The following is a 12,423-nucleotide window of genomic DNA, read 5'->3' as shown; positions in this document are numbered from 1 at the left end:
CAACAACAACACTCAGACAGCAAAATTGGGTTTTATATGTGAACTGCCTTTAGGTCCCATTTTTTGTTTTTAACTCTCAATCTCTTAGTAGCAGCTCAGGTAGTCTGACCATGCTGAGTAAACGCAGGCTTATCTTTGTTCAGTGTGTAGAATACAACCCTAGTATAGTAAAAGAGCAATCAGGAAATGGAAACAAACACCCTAGGTTTTCAATCTGGAAAATGCAAACTCAACCTGTAGCTAAGGCTACTAACTGCAGTACATTGTGAACAGAACCAATTAGACCTGCCTGGCACCAGCTATGAAATGGTGTATGCCCACCAAAAACTTGAATAGTCACACACAATAAAGAGAAACACCAAATTAAGGCTTCTGGACTAAACCATTCTAACATTTGCATTTATTTAAAACATGTAACAAAAGGCGCAGTAAAATAATGGAAAGCAGCGTATTAATTCACATTAACCTGTAGCTATCACAGAAAAGACAATTGCGTACACGCCATTTTAATACTATTTAGGACTACCTAAACTTCAACTTCCCAGTGTGACCTACTCTAGACTACTAAGACTAAAGAGTCCTAAATCCACAGTAGGACCCCACTAGAAGAGATTTGTTCCTGTCATGAAACATAGGCACTTTAGCCTCCACATAAGTTAATTACACAGTAATTATAATGAACACAAAAGGGCGAGCATCGAGGGCAAAGCATGTTGGAAACAAACATCAGAGTCCCACTCGGCTCTGAAGACTTTCAAGCACTAGGGCTGCAGCCTTCTGAACCGGAAGAGGTCCTGCAACTGGTCCCGTAAGACTTCAGTTGGATTTCAGGGACAGTACTCCAGAGCAAGTGGCTTATAAATTGTGCTTCCGACCCATTAGGTTATACATAGTAACCTGTTAGAAGGTATTCTACAAAGACTTGCGGAAATGTGGCCAGTAGACAAACTTAAGTCACATAGGAGAAAAGCTTTTCATGGGCCACACTTCAGTTTATAAAAAACACAAAGCAATTAGTTTCGCTTTTCCGGGTAATAACTCAACTGTACTCACAACTACTACTTAATACAAATCACTGGTGTTAAGACGATGTCTTAAGAAACAGATAATTCTGTTAATTCACACTGTAAACAGCTTCCAGTTTTCCCCTCTTTCCCCTTCCACATCTGTAAGACTTTGTGGTTTGTTTCCAATTCTCTGTTGTTATAGGCCTGTCAAGCACAAGCAGTTAACTTAAGATCAACTTTTCAAGGTTAGCCCCATGATTCATACCTGCCAATACATTAATTGCAGGTACAGTGGGGTGCATATCCAAACAACCTTGAGCAGAACTAAAAATAGCTGCTAGCACTGTTGTGCACGCACTTGCTCAAGAGTTCACTCAGCTCGATAATAGGCAGGTTCTATAGCAGTTCCCGTGCTTTTGCCTGCACAAGGAGTTGTGTAAAACAGCCCTTCCGTGAGCAGTAGATGCTTTCCACACCTGTGGATCCAATCCAACCTCATGTAAGCAGACGAAGTTTCTGGCTGAACAAAGAACTGTCATTCATGAAGAGCAAGACCATTTGCAGAAGGAACACAACGGAACGCAGAAACTATCCAAGTTCTTCCATCCAGGGTGGAAGCACGTTCTGAAACCAAAGACAAAGATGCTGGTTCCCAGACCCCGGTAACACACCCCAGAAAAATGACTTCTCTTTTTTTTCCTCCTCGTCTTCTCTCTCTCTTTGCTCTTGTAGAGATGGCAAAAGCAGACATGAAATACCAGCATCAGGTTTGCTAATGCTACAGGACTACAGGTGGACCTTGTTATCCATGGATTTGCATATCCGTGGTCAGGAAAAAGACACCTGACCTTGGCATACACAGAGAAGTGGGGGGGACCATGCTGATCTCACATTCCCACGGGTTGGAGGTGGCCGGAAATGACTACAGAGGTCATTTCCGGCCGCCATTTTCTTCAACGGAGCCAACAAAATGGCTCCCGTCTTTGTAAAAAATAGGGAGGGGGGCACGCCAATTGTCGGCCGATTTGGGAGCACAGCATGACTCAAGCAGAGCAACGGAGCATGGTAAGTAGTTCCCCCACACAAAACTTGGCCAACTGGGATCCTAACCCCCGCGATCCCATAGGATTCCATTACCTGATATTCACGATTTCCCTATCCATGGCTGCAGCCCGGAACAGAACCCCCACGAATATCGAGGTTCTCCTGTACTGCAGGAAAAGGTGTTTTGTGGGCTGGATTCTGGTTATAGAGAATACTGACAGTGCAACATTTATGGTATTGAAAATGGGTTCTAGGGCACACACAGGAGGGGCTGCTGCTTGGTGGTAGCAGCGCACGTGTTTTGCATGCAGAAGGTCCCAAGCTCAATCCCTGACCTCTCCAGCTGGGGGGAAAAAAATCTCTCCGGTATTCCGATCCTGTCGTCTTCTGTCACATAGTCCGCTTTGCGTTGCAGTCAGCGCTATGTCCAAAATGTGTCTTTGTGCAGTCAGAATCTTTCCTTCTATACAAGTGCAATACTGTTAGCAGACCTGATGACTGCTACGGCAGTGGAATGTTTGAATGAGGCAATTAGTTTGACAAAGAGATGCGGGGGGGGGGGGGGTGTAGGCATTTCACGCCCCGGATAGCAGAGATTGATCCATGGCAGAGAGAGCTGCAAACTGTCTTGGAAATGGGCCGACACAGCTGCAAACACCTTTGGAGAGCTTTCTGTACTTCTCTCTCTCGAGATGTAAGCGAGACCATGCGACATCCGTGGCCATTCGGCATAAGCTCCTTTCCGGAAAGGAAGCAAAAGTTTCCAGGCTTCACAGAAGGGGTCTTAAAAGAGACACACGTGCATGAACCTCACAAGACAGACATTTGGACCGAACGTCTCAGTAGCTGCTTGTTCAATCAGAGCGCTTGAGATTTGGCGGTATCGGTGCACACAAAGTAGGTTGTCAATTCTCCCTTTCCCTTGACATTAATGAGTCCTCTGCATTCACAGGCATACCCGAGGCCCTCCAGTATTTTGCATGTCTCTTCTGTAACCTGTGCGTGGAACAAAGTTGAGAGCCCATTAAAATTCACAATGAGCCTTTGCTTTATTAAGGTTCTGTCCTGTTTCTCAGCTAAACTCCTGAAATTTACCAACACAGTAAAACCGAATGCAAACCATCCTTAAGAAAAGAGCGAGAGCAAAAAACAAGAAAGAAGAGCAAAACATCAAAATAGAGCAAGGAACTTCAGGACTTCCTGCTGCCAGTCACCCATCTGCAATGCCTGGTTCCTCCTCCTTTGCCGTTGGACAGTAGCCCTATTAGTGGGAATGACTGTACCTGCATTAATTTTTAAAGTGAACCTACATACACGCCCCTTAATTGCATGGTACAGATAGAAAGTATACTTCTGTACCAGTGTTCAACCTATGTTCATAACTGGACGTAGGTACTGTACACTCGTCATACAAGTGTTGGACATACTGTCTGAACGGGGCTAGTGTCGAGACCTAAAGTCCAGCGATGGAAGGAAGCACAAATGCACAGCCAGGCAACGGACGACCCAGGTCCCACCAGCCCAAGGCGTGAGATGAGGTTAAAGGCGATGCAAACAGTCACAACAATACGATGAGGATAAGACAAATATTTGTATACCTCTTTTCAACAAAAGTTTCCAAAGCGGTTTACATAGATATAAATAAACAAAAATGCAATGGGAAGCAAGAGTTTGGCAGAAAGGTTATACCATCCCCAGAGCAATACTATACATCTAGTTTTAATTAAAAGCCTGAGAAAACAGGTGTGTCTTAAGGGTCCTTTTAAAAGCTATCAGAGCTGCAGAAGCTGTTATTTTGACGGGGTGCATTCCAGAGCTCTGGGGCAGCCACGGAGAAGGCCCAGTCCCGAGTCACCATCGGACGAGCCAGTGGCAACTGTACCTGGACCTCCCCAGATGATCTTAATAGGCTGCAGGATTCATGACAAAGGAGATGCTCTCTTAAGTACCCTGAACCCAAGCTGTTCAGGGCTTTAAAGATAATAACCAACACGTTGTATCTTGCTCAGACTTAGAACTGAAAGAAGGCTGGGTTAGACAAATAAAAGATTTTATTAAATACCTCTCTCTGTGAATATCCTAGCAGTGTTCCCTCCAAGGCGTGAGGCGTGTGCGTGCGTACACAAGGTTTTTTATGTCGCTCAGTTAATTTAAGATAGGCCCAAGGCCTATCTTATCCAGCATCCTGTTTCACACAGTGGCCCAACAGATGCCCCTAGGAAGCCCACAGGCAAGAGGTGAGGGCCTGTCCTCTCTCCTGCTGTTGCTCCCTGCAAGTGGTATTTAGAGGCAGCTTGCCTATGAGGCTGGAGGTCTTAATAGACCTTAAAGGTGGGGATTCCGGGGCGGGGGTGGGGAGTTCCACCATGCTTCAATAGCATGGTTTCACTGTGACTATTCCAACTAGGAGGACACTTCAAAATCCTATCTTTTTACCTGTATTTTTCCAAGTTCTCCAGTACTCTCCATCCTGCTGGCAACATTGACGGTATTTCCCCAGATGTCATACTGGGGCTTCCGGGCACCAATCACGCCGGCTATCACAGGCCCATGGTTTATGCCTGCATGAACAAAGAAGAAAGGTTTTGGGCGGTACAGAAGGAAAGGAAAGGAAAGGAAAGGAAAGGAAAGGAAAGGAAAGGAAAGGAAGAAAGGAAGGAAAAAATCTTGTTTTGAGCTTTTGTATCCTATAGCATAGATGGAGGATGTAAAGAAAGAAACCCAAGATGGCCAATTCAGAAACATGGCTAAGAAGTCAACAAATACTGCAGAAAAGGGCTAACATTTTATTCACAGCAATACCCGTTCTGTCCCTGGGTGCCGCCAGTTCATCTGGCAGCCACTTTTGATTAGGCCTTCTCAGTAGCTGCTCCTAGGTTGTGAAATGCACTCCCGGTGGGAATAAGAGGTCCATCACCCCTGGAGGTTTTCAAGAGGGCCATGAAGACCTACATCTTCAGCTTGGCTTTTAGTAGTATTTAAGTGTTTTTAAGGGGTTTTAATAATGGGTTTTATGTTAATATTTTAAATGGTGTTTTTTTTTTTTTTGGTGAACCGCCCTAAGCCATTTTTGGATGGGCAGTATAAAAACGAAATAAATACATACATACAGATACACCACCTTTAGGGCAGCTGGAAAGGGTTCCCAATATCTACTTTTCCATGGCAGCAAGGCCCTGGGTTTTTAAGTCTCCCTTCTCTGTTTTCCTGAGCAGTTCATCAGGGAAAGGGAAGGAAGTCATTTCTACTACATCATATGCTAGAAAGTTGCAACTGAGCTGGCAAAAATCACACTATGCTTCCCCTATTGATCTGACACACCCAGAGGACGATTTCCAAAGGCAACTTGGGAAGACTCATGTTGACACAGGTGATTCTTCTTGTAGATCTACATTTATCAAAAGGCACTTCCTGAATTGGAATATAGCAGTGTCCTTAAGACAGACAGCCTGCCCGTTGCCAGTGTCCAACAGGTAGGGTCAAACTTACCAACTCGCAGACGGAAATTGTTGAAGGAATGTCTGTTGATGCCATCCAGTTTAGTCATCAAGGCCATCGCAAACTCCACCATGATACCTATTTGAGCATGCTGCCTTTCCTGGTCCTAAAGGATTGAGCGAGGAGAAGGAAATTAAGAGGACCTTAGCCCTATTCACATATTATGTTCAACAGCAAGGGTACAGTGGTAAAGATCTGTACACCGGTACAATTATTCATATGTTACATAGAACGCAGCTGCAGCAGTACATTTCCTATCTGTACTATGCATTTTAGGGACCTGTACCTACAGTCATCCACACAAATGCATATATGCGTATACAGACATCTGTACACTTGTACAACATAATGTCTGGATAAGGCTCCTGTCTTAAGTCACTGGGGAAAGAGTTAAAGAGATTTAACCACCCATGCACATACAAAACACAAATTCTTACATGTTGGTATTTCGCCAAGTTACCTACCAGATTATTCTCCTGGCCTGGTATAACACAGAGCCCGGAAGCCGCCATGTAAGTGCTCCCAATGGTTTTGATTTTTTCAACACCACTGAATTTAGGTTTCAGCAGCAGCTGTTTGAAAAGGAAGAAAAACAGTTCAGAGATGGGTCGATGCTCAGTTGCTTTGCTATTTAGTCATCAGATTCCACATTCTCCCACAGGGAAGGAAGAGAAATGACCCACTCTTCAAAATATTCATTTGCTTCTTTCAGACAGCCCATGGACACCAGGAAACGTACTAGGAAAGAACCGGCACATTTCCACGTGTTGCCGACTTCAAAATAAGACTGCTATGCAATTAAGCAAAATTTAAGATTATGCCAGTTAACAATAGTTCTCTGGCTCAAGATTCTTCCCTCACGCTTCCCCATCTCCTTTGCTGAACTTCCTGCAAGCAGGGAGGTGGCGGTAACTCAGTGGCAGGGCATCGGCTTTGCATGCTGAGGACCCCAAGGTTCAAGCCTAGCTTCTCCAGGTACAGCTGGGAAAGACCCTTCTCTGAAAACCCTGAAGAGTTGCTGCCAGCCAGAGTAGGCCAGGGGTTATCATTTCTGCACTCATGGACTCTCCAGATCTTTAAGCATCTTGTAAAGGTAAAGTGTGCTGTCAAGTCGGTGTTGACTCCTGGTGACCACAGAGCCCTGGGGTTGCCTTTGGTAGAATACAGGAGGAATTTACCATTGCCGTCTCCCGCGCAGTATAAGATGATGCCTTTCAGCATCTTCCTATATCGCAGCTGGATTCAAACCAGCAACCTCCAGCTTGCTAGTCAAGTCATTCCCCCGCTGCGCCATTAGGTGGCTTAAGTATCTTGGATACTCCATTTATATATTTTCATAAGCCTCCAGTAAAAAACAGAGGGAAGAGGGAAGTATTCAGGATAGTTATTTTCCAGAAGTTTATTCTGGCTCACCAGGAAGTCAATTAAATTCAGCACAGCAAAGATTTAATTATTAATTATATATCATCAACAATAACAATAATAGTTAGTTGCCCCATAACAAATTGTTCTCTGGGCAGCTCACAATACAACATTGAAACATGAAATAAAAACATACATTTTAAATCATAGCAGACCAAAAGGGGGGGAAAGAAAATACAAAATAGAATGCAAAGCAATTTTAGAACTCTTTAAAAATCAGTTAAAAATCATATTTAAAAATCAAAATTTAAAAGGCCCAAGTGAACAAAAAGGTCTTTACCTGGCATCTAAAAGAACAAACTGATGAAGCCAGGCGAACCTCACTGGGGAGGCTATTCCATAAACAGGGTGCCGCCACCAAAAAGGCCCTCTCTAGGATCACCTAGATCTACCCCAGGGGGTCCATGGACTCTAGTTTAAGAACCCTTGGCATAGATAATACTGAGCTAGATGAACCAATGGTCTGACTCAGTATAAGGCAGCTTCACATGTTCTTTTGCCACAGGGGTAGGCAACCTTGGCCCTCCAGTTGTGGTTCAACTACAAATCCCATCATCCCCAGCCACAATAAAATGTGGCTGGGGGTGATGAGAGTTGCAGTTCAACAACAGCTGGAGTGCCTCGGTTGCCCACCCTTGTTTTAGACGCTTTCCACCAGGCTTCAAAACTCTTCCCAGCTAGAAGCCAGGCAGTGGTTTTCCATTCCACCAACATCTGGATAAAAAGAGTTGAAGATGAAGTACCTCATCAAAATCAGCAATGATTTCGTTGAGCAGTCGAAGGCACTCCAGTCCTTCCTTGTTGACATCACACTCTGTATAGAAGACCTTGAAGTCAGGTACTGAGGCAAACAGGACACAGACACAGTCATAGGATTGATGGTACCAATCCTGTGGGGAATGCAATAATAGTTTCACAATATATAGCTCGCCACCATCACTTCTGCCTCACACACACACCACACCAACGCGATGAAAATGACATTGAATCACAAAGTATCTACAGGTTCAGAACTGCTCTTGTTTAGTTCATAAAGCCACTGGGTGTGTGCTGCTGTTAGGAAGCCAAAATTACCATACGGCACTGGAATAATTTGATCTACATTGGTGTAGTTCTAGGCTGAACTGGTTCTAAGCTCAACTGAAGGTGCCGGGTCTTATTTTAAGATATAACAAGGTAAGAACCTCCTGTTCCTTCCCAAACAGCTCAATCAACATCAATGTGCAGCAAGCAGGTAAAAGAAGCAGGACATTTTCATCGGTCACACTGAAGCTTTTGAACACCTTCGCCAGGGAGCCAATGGGCTTCATCAGAGATGACACCAGCACCTGCCTCAAAATATTTCCCATCCACCACACTGGACTTTTACAGCAGACAATACAGTAATAGTTACTGTATTTACCTGAATCCAAGACTAGGTAACCCACCCACCCCCCAAAAAATTATTTAGTGTTAGAAATTGGGGGATCATCTTATATTCAGGGCCCTCTTCCTTTTGGGTAAATAGTACAACCTATAGTTAACCCATATTTTTAAAGTGGTAAATACGATTCAGGTAAATACGGTATGGTCTCCTATAGTCTGAATTATTTAAAGGGCCCCTGTTGTTGAAAGAAGCTTCATCCACTCACTCCTCCACCCAGGACAAGCAGAGGAAACCAGGGGCAGCCAGTTAGGTAGGAGACTCCTCCAGCCTCCCAGGAGCCAGGCCAATGCCTTTGCTTCCTTCCTGGCCCAGAACTGGACTGGATTAGACCACATGTGCAGGGCCTTCCCTCCTGCGGCTGGCCTGGTACTGACCTCTCTCTCCACCGCAGTCTTTCCTGCTGCATAGTTTCAGAAAGGAAGGAAAAACTAGCCTGGAAAGCAAACTGGGAGGTTTGGCCTAATCCCCCAAAAATATTATTTTCCAAGAGGAGAGTGGACCATCTTCCAAATAAGTCTGAAAATGTCAAGCAACCTTCATTAACAAGGTAGATAAACTAACGGCATCAAATACAGCACCTCTATAAGCATTTAATGTTTAGCAAAACCCTCGCTTCCTTTTGCTCTTCCAAACAAGCTGTTCTAGAGTCACCCCTCTAGTCCATCCCTGAGGGGTGACTCAGTCCATCCCCTGAGTCCACCATTGTATACATTTTGCTGGCACTTAAAAAGTGTCTCTCTAAGAAAGCTTTTAGGGGGAGGTTGATGGCTAGCTAAGACCTTTCTGCTTAAATTAACTATACTACTGCATTGTCTTATTCTATTCAATTGCTGATGAGTCAACAAGTTTCTTGTTTTTAAAGAGTTCGAGAATGGAAGAAATACAGGATTTAAAAATATATATTTATCATAGGTGGTGAGAGCTTCTCAGCTGTCTTCTTCTTCTGCTTTCTCCTGGTATTCTTCCCCAATGCACTGGGCTAAACAGACAGCCCTATGTTAGCAGGTATGCGGTCCTTTTCAGGAAAACAACCACAGCAAATTGGCAGTGTTACTGTTCTGTAGTACCTCGTTTAATTTGTCCCCAATAAAATGGGCAGCAACATGGGCCGGAAGGACGTTCTCCAGCAGCAGCCTGTTTACATTCTCCATGGTTTCAAACTCCTCGTGTTCTTTTTTAAATTTGTTCTTTTGTAGGCAGTCCAGCCGACAGTAATAGTCTATCTGCAAACAAGCAAAGGGTCATGAAAACACATCAGCGTCATGAAAACACATCAGCGGAGTCATCAACACAGGAGGATCCTCTCAACTGCTGTCGTAAATACTCGAAACAGAGGAGGAGGAGTTCCTTTGGTAACTGTGGAGGAGTTTATTACCCAAAGGCATTTACGAGGAGCAATTTGTTGAATAATCCAGGCATCCCGCAGGGACTGTGTTACTTCTGTTCCTGAAACCACAGTCTTTGACCTGATTGTACTGAACGCATCTTTTGTAATTCACTTTTGGAGCCTTTGGGTGCTATAAAGCAGGAAATAAGTACTAAAAATAAGCAAATAGTACCTCAGATGTGTACAAGCACATCTGCAACAAGTTTTACGTAGGTAAGAACATTGAAGAGCAGGATTAGTGAACATCTGAGTAATATCAAACGACAAAAGAGACAGATGTTCCTCCATTTATACATTATCTAGGAAACTCAACAAATGGTAGACAACCAAATATAGGGGCTCTGGGTTCATTTAATGGCCATTCTTTTACAAAAGTAAAAATTGTATTATGTTCTTTTGAACAATATGATTTCCCTGGTTCCGATCTTTAATAATTTCTCATATCTGTCTGTGAACTGGCAACATATAATCTATTATATTTCCCTGCATGTTTGAGTACATATTTTAAAGTGGACTCAAATATTAGTTTGAGTCCATCAAAAAGTCCCTCTATAAATTAGAGTCCATCTTTCTTTGCTTTCGGACAAAGGGTTGATTCCTTGTTTACTAACGTGTATTTTATATCAATTTATGAAATATGAACCCGATTCGGACATTATGCTGTACAAGTAAACAGATGTCTGTACACTTGTATGTGTTTGTGTGAATGACATTTTAAAAGTGAACCTGGATACAGGACCTTGAAATGCATAGGAAGCATACTTCTGTACCTGCATTCAGCACAGCATGTGAATGACTATACCTGTATAAAGATCTGCACTTGTGTACACTGTACACTGGTTGTATGAGTGCTGAACATAATGTGTGAATGGGCCTATGAAGATGATGGTAGCCCAAAATATTGCAGTGCCTGAAGTGAGATGCCAAACACCGCTTTGCCCCATGCCCCCGATAGGGGCCAGCTTCTCTTTCAAAACGGACCCTTGCAGACTTGGAAAGGGGACCAGGAGGTGGCAAGGTTGCCAGCAGCCTCCTCTTGTGCTTCCTGCAAGCTTTGCAAGGAGTGTGAGAGGTGGTCCTTGCAGCGTTTGTAAGGGACAGTTTAATATGGTGATTCTCTTTATTTAGCAGGGGGAGAGTAACTGGCCCTATCTACCCCCAGCACAGTACTTCCAGTGACTGTTGCTGGTGTGTGTCCTATGTTTCTTTTTAGAATGTGAGCCCTTTGGGGACAGGGAGCCATCTTATTTGTTTGTTATTTCTTTGTGTAAACCGCCCTGAGCCATTTTTGGAAGGGCGGTATAGAAATTGAATGAATGAATGAATGACTCTCCCGGGTCTCAGGAAGAGGTTTCCTACCACTTGCTACCTGATCCTGTCATTTGAGGATGCCCAAGATGGAACTTGGGGCCTTCTGCTTGCACACCACAATCTCTACCATTGACCTATGGGCCCTTTCCACTGCTGAAGATTGTGGAGCATGTTCTGCACATGCAACAAAATGCGGCAGTAGGAACCCAAGCTGGTAGAGTGCTTTATTGATAGCCTTATCTTGCATTTTTTTTACTTTAGAGGTTATGTTTTATACCCATGCAGTATATCAGGATGTCCCTTCTCCTTCACAAGCACAGAAGTTAAAAACCTATAAATGTGAGACCTGGCCAGCAAGTTCACCCCCGGTAATCCAAGATCCTGAATTGCTTTTGCAGACACAAGAGCTCCTGCATTTCCCCCGCATGCATATAAGACCACATACAAACAAATCCTAGCATCTCAGTACACAGGGAGCATCATTACAATCTAATTTGATCCCAAGTGCCACATTTCTGTTTAAACGGTACTTAATTATTTATCCCAAATCTCTGTGCTGCATTGCCCAGATTGCCTCGACAGTCATTAGGTACCGTCGGCATTATTAATAGCCTTGCAGGCTTGAGCAATCAACGGCCAAGTGGAGTTTCCCATGGTTGGCTAGCACAGGGAAAGAACCCCCGTGCATTCATGGAATCACACCAACATATGAAGCTGCCTTATCCTGATTCAGGCCATTGGTCTTTCTGCCCCAGCATGGCTTTCTCTGACTGGTCTCTCTCTCAGCCCTATCTCGGAGATGCTACCAGGGAGGGAACTTGGAACCTTCTGCATGCAAGTGTTCTTCCCAGAGCAGCCCCATCCCCTAAGGGGAATATCTTACAGCACTCACACACGGTCTCCCATTCAATGCAAATCAAGGAGGACCCTGCTTAGCAAAGGGGACAATTGATGCTTGCTACCACAAGACCAGCTTATTTCATGTAAGGAAAAAAACTGTTTTGAATTTTGGAACACAAATTAAAATTAAAGAGCTGTTTGGAAATAGTTAAGACTAACCACGTATCTAACCATCGGATTTTCTTTGATTTAATTTCCCCCCCCCCCCTCCGCTGCCCTTCTGTCTTATTTCTCTACGTAAATTGCTTCAGGAACTTCTGTTGAAAAACTGTAAATAAATATTCATAGTGGTATATCAGAATAGTACATGGAGCCATACCTGTTTTGACAGCAGGACGAGGGTTACGTAAAACAAGGCCAGATATAAATTGGTATAAATCTGTGGATCTTTCATAAAAAACCTGAAACGAAAGCAGAGCAGCAGCAGG

The 12,423-nt window shown here is 43.9% G+C and overlaps 1 protein-coding gene across 4 annotated transcripts in view; it reads right to left on the bottom strand.

Moving 5' to 3' along the window:
* Window positions 1-363: 363 nt before the first annotated feature.
* Window positions 364-12,423, bottom strand: part of ADCY7 (adenylate cyclase 7) — a 97,729-nt gene continuing 85,669 nt past the window's right edge. For 3 of the 4 annotated variants that reach the window (XM_053270855.1, XM_053270857.1, XM_053270856.1), the window contains 7 exons: window positions 12,315-12,396; window positions 9,465-9,620; window positions 7,715-7,861; window positions 6,014-6,121; window positions 5,541-5,655; window positions 4,488-4,612; window positions 364-3,047 (listed from right to left, as the gene is read on the bottom strand). In XM_053270855.1, coding sequence (XP_053126830.1) covers window positions 2,910-3,047; window positions 4,488-4,612; window positions 5,541-5,655; window positions 6,014-6,121; window positions 7,715-7,861; window positions 9,465-9,620; window positions 12,315-12,396 — 871 coding nt within the window. In that variant the 3' untranslated portion in view covers window positions 364-2,909. The remainder of the gene's footprint in view (window positions 3,048-4,487; window positions 4,613-5,540; window positions 5,656-6,013; window positions 6,122-7,714; window positions 7,862-9,464; window positions 9,621-12,314; window positions 12,397-12,423) is intronic. The other variant, XR_008311239.1, reaches the window with a different exon arrangement.

The sequence above is a fragment of the Hemicordylus capensis genome, chromosome 9, assembly GCF_027244095.1.
Source record: "Hemicordylus capensis ecotype Gifberg chromosome 9, rHemCap1.1.pri, whole genome shotgun sequence".
Lineage (NCBI taxonomy): Eukaryota > Metazoa > Chordata > Lepidosauria > Squamata > Cordylidae > Hemicordylus > Hemicordylus capensis.
The sequence above is the reverse complement of the archived record's forward strand: the minus strand, read 5'-3'. Positions and strand labels throughout refer to the sequence as shown.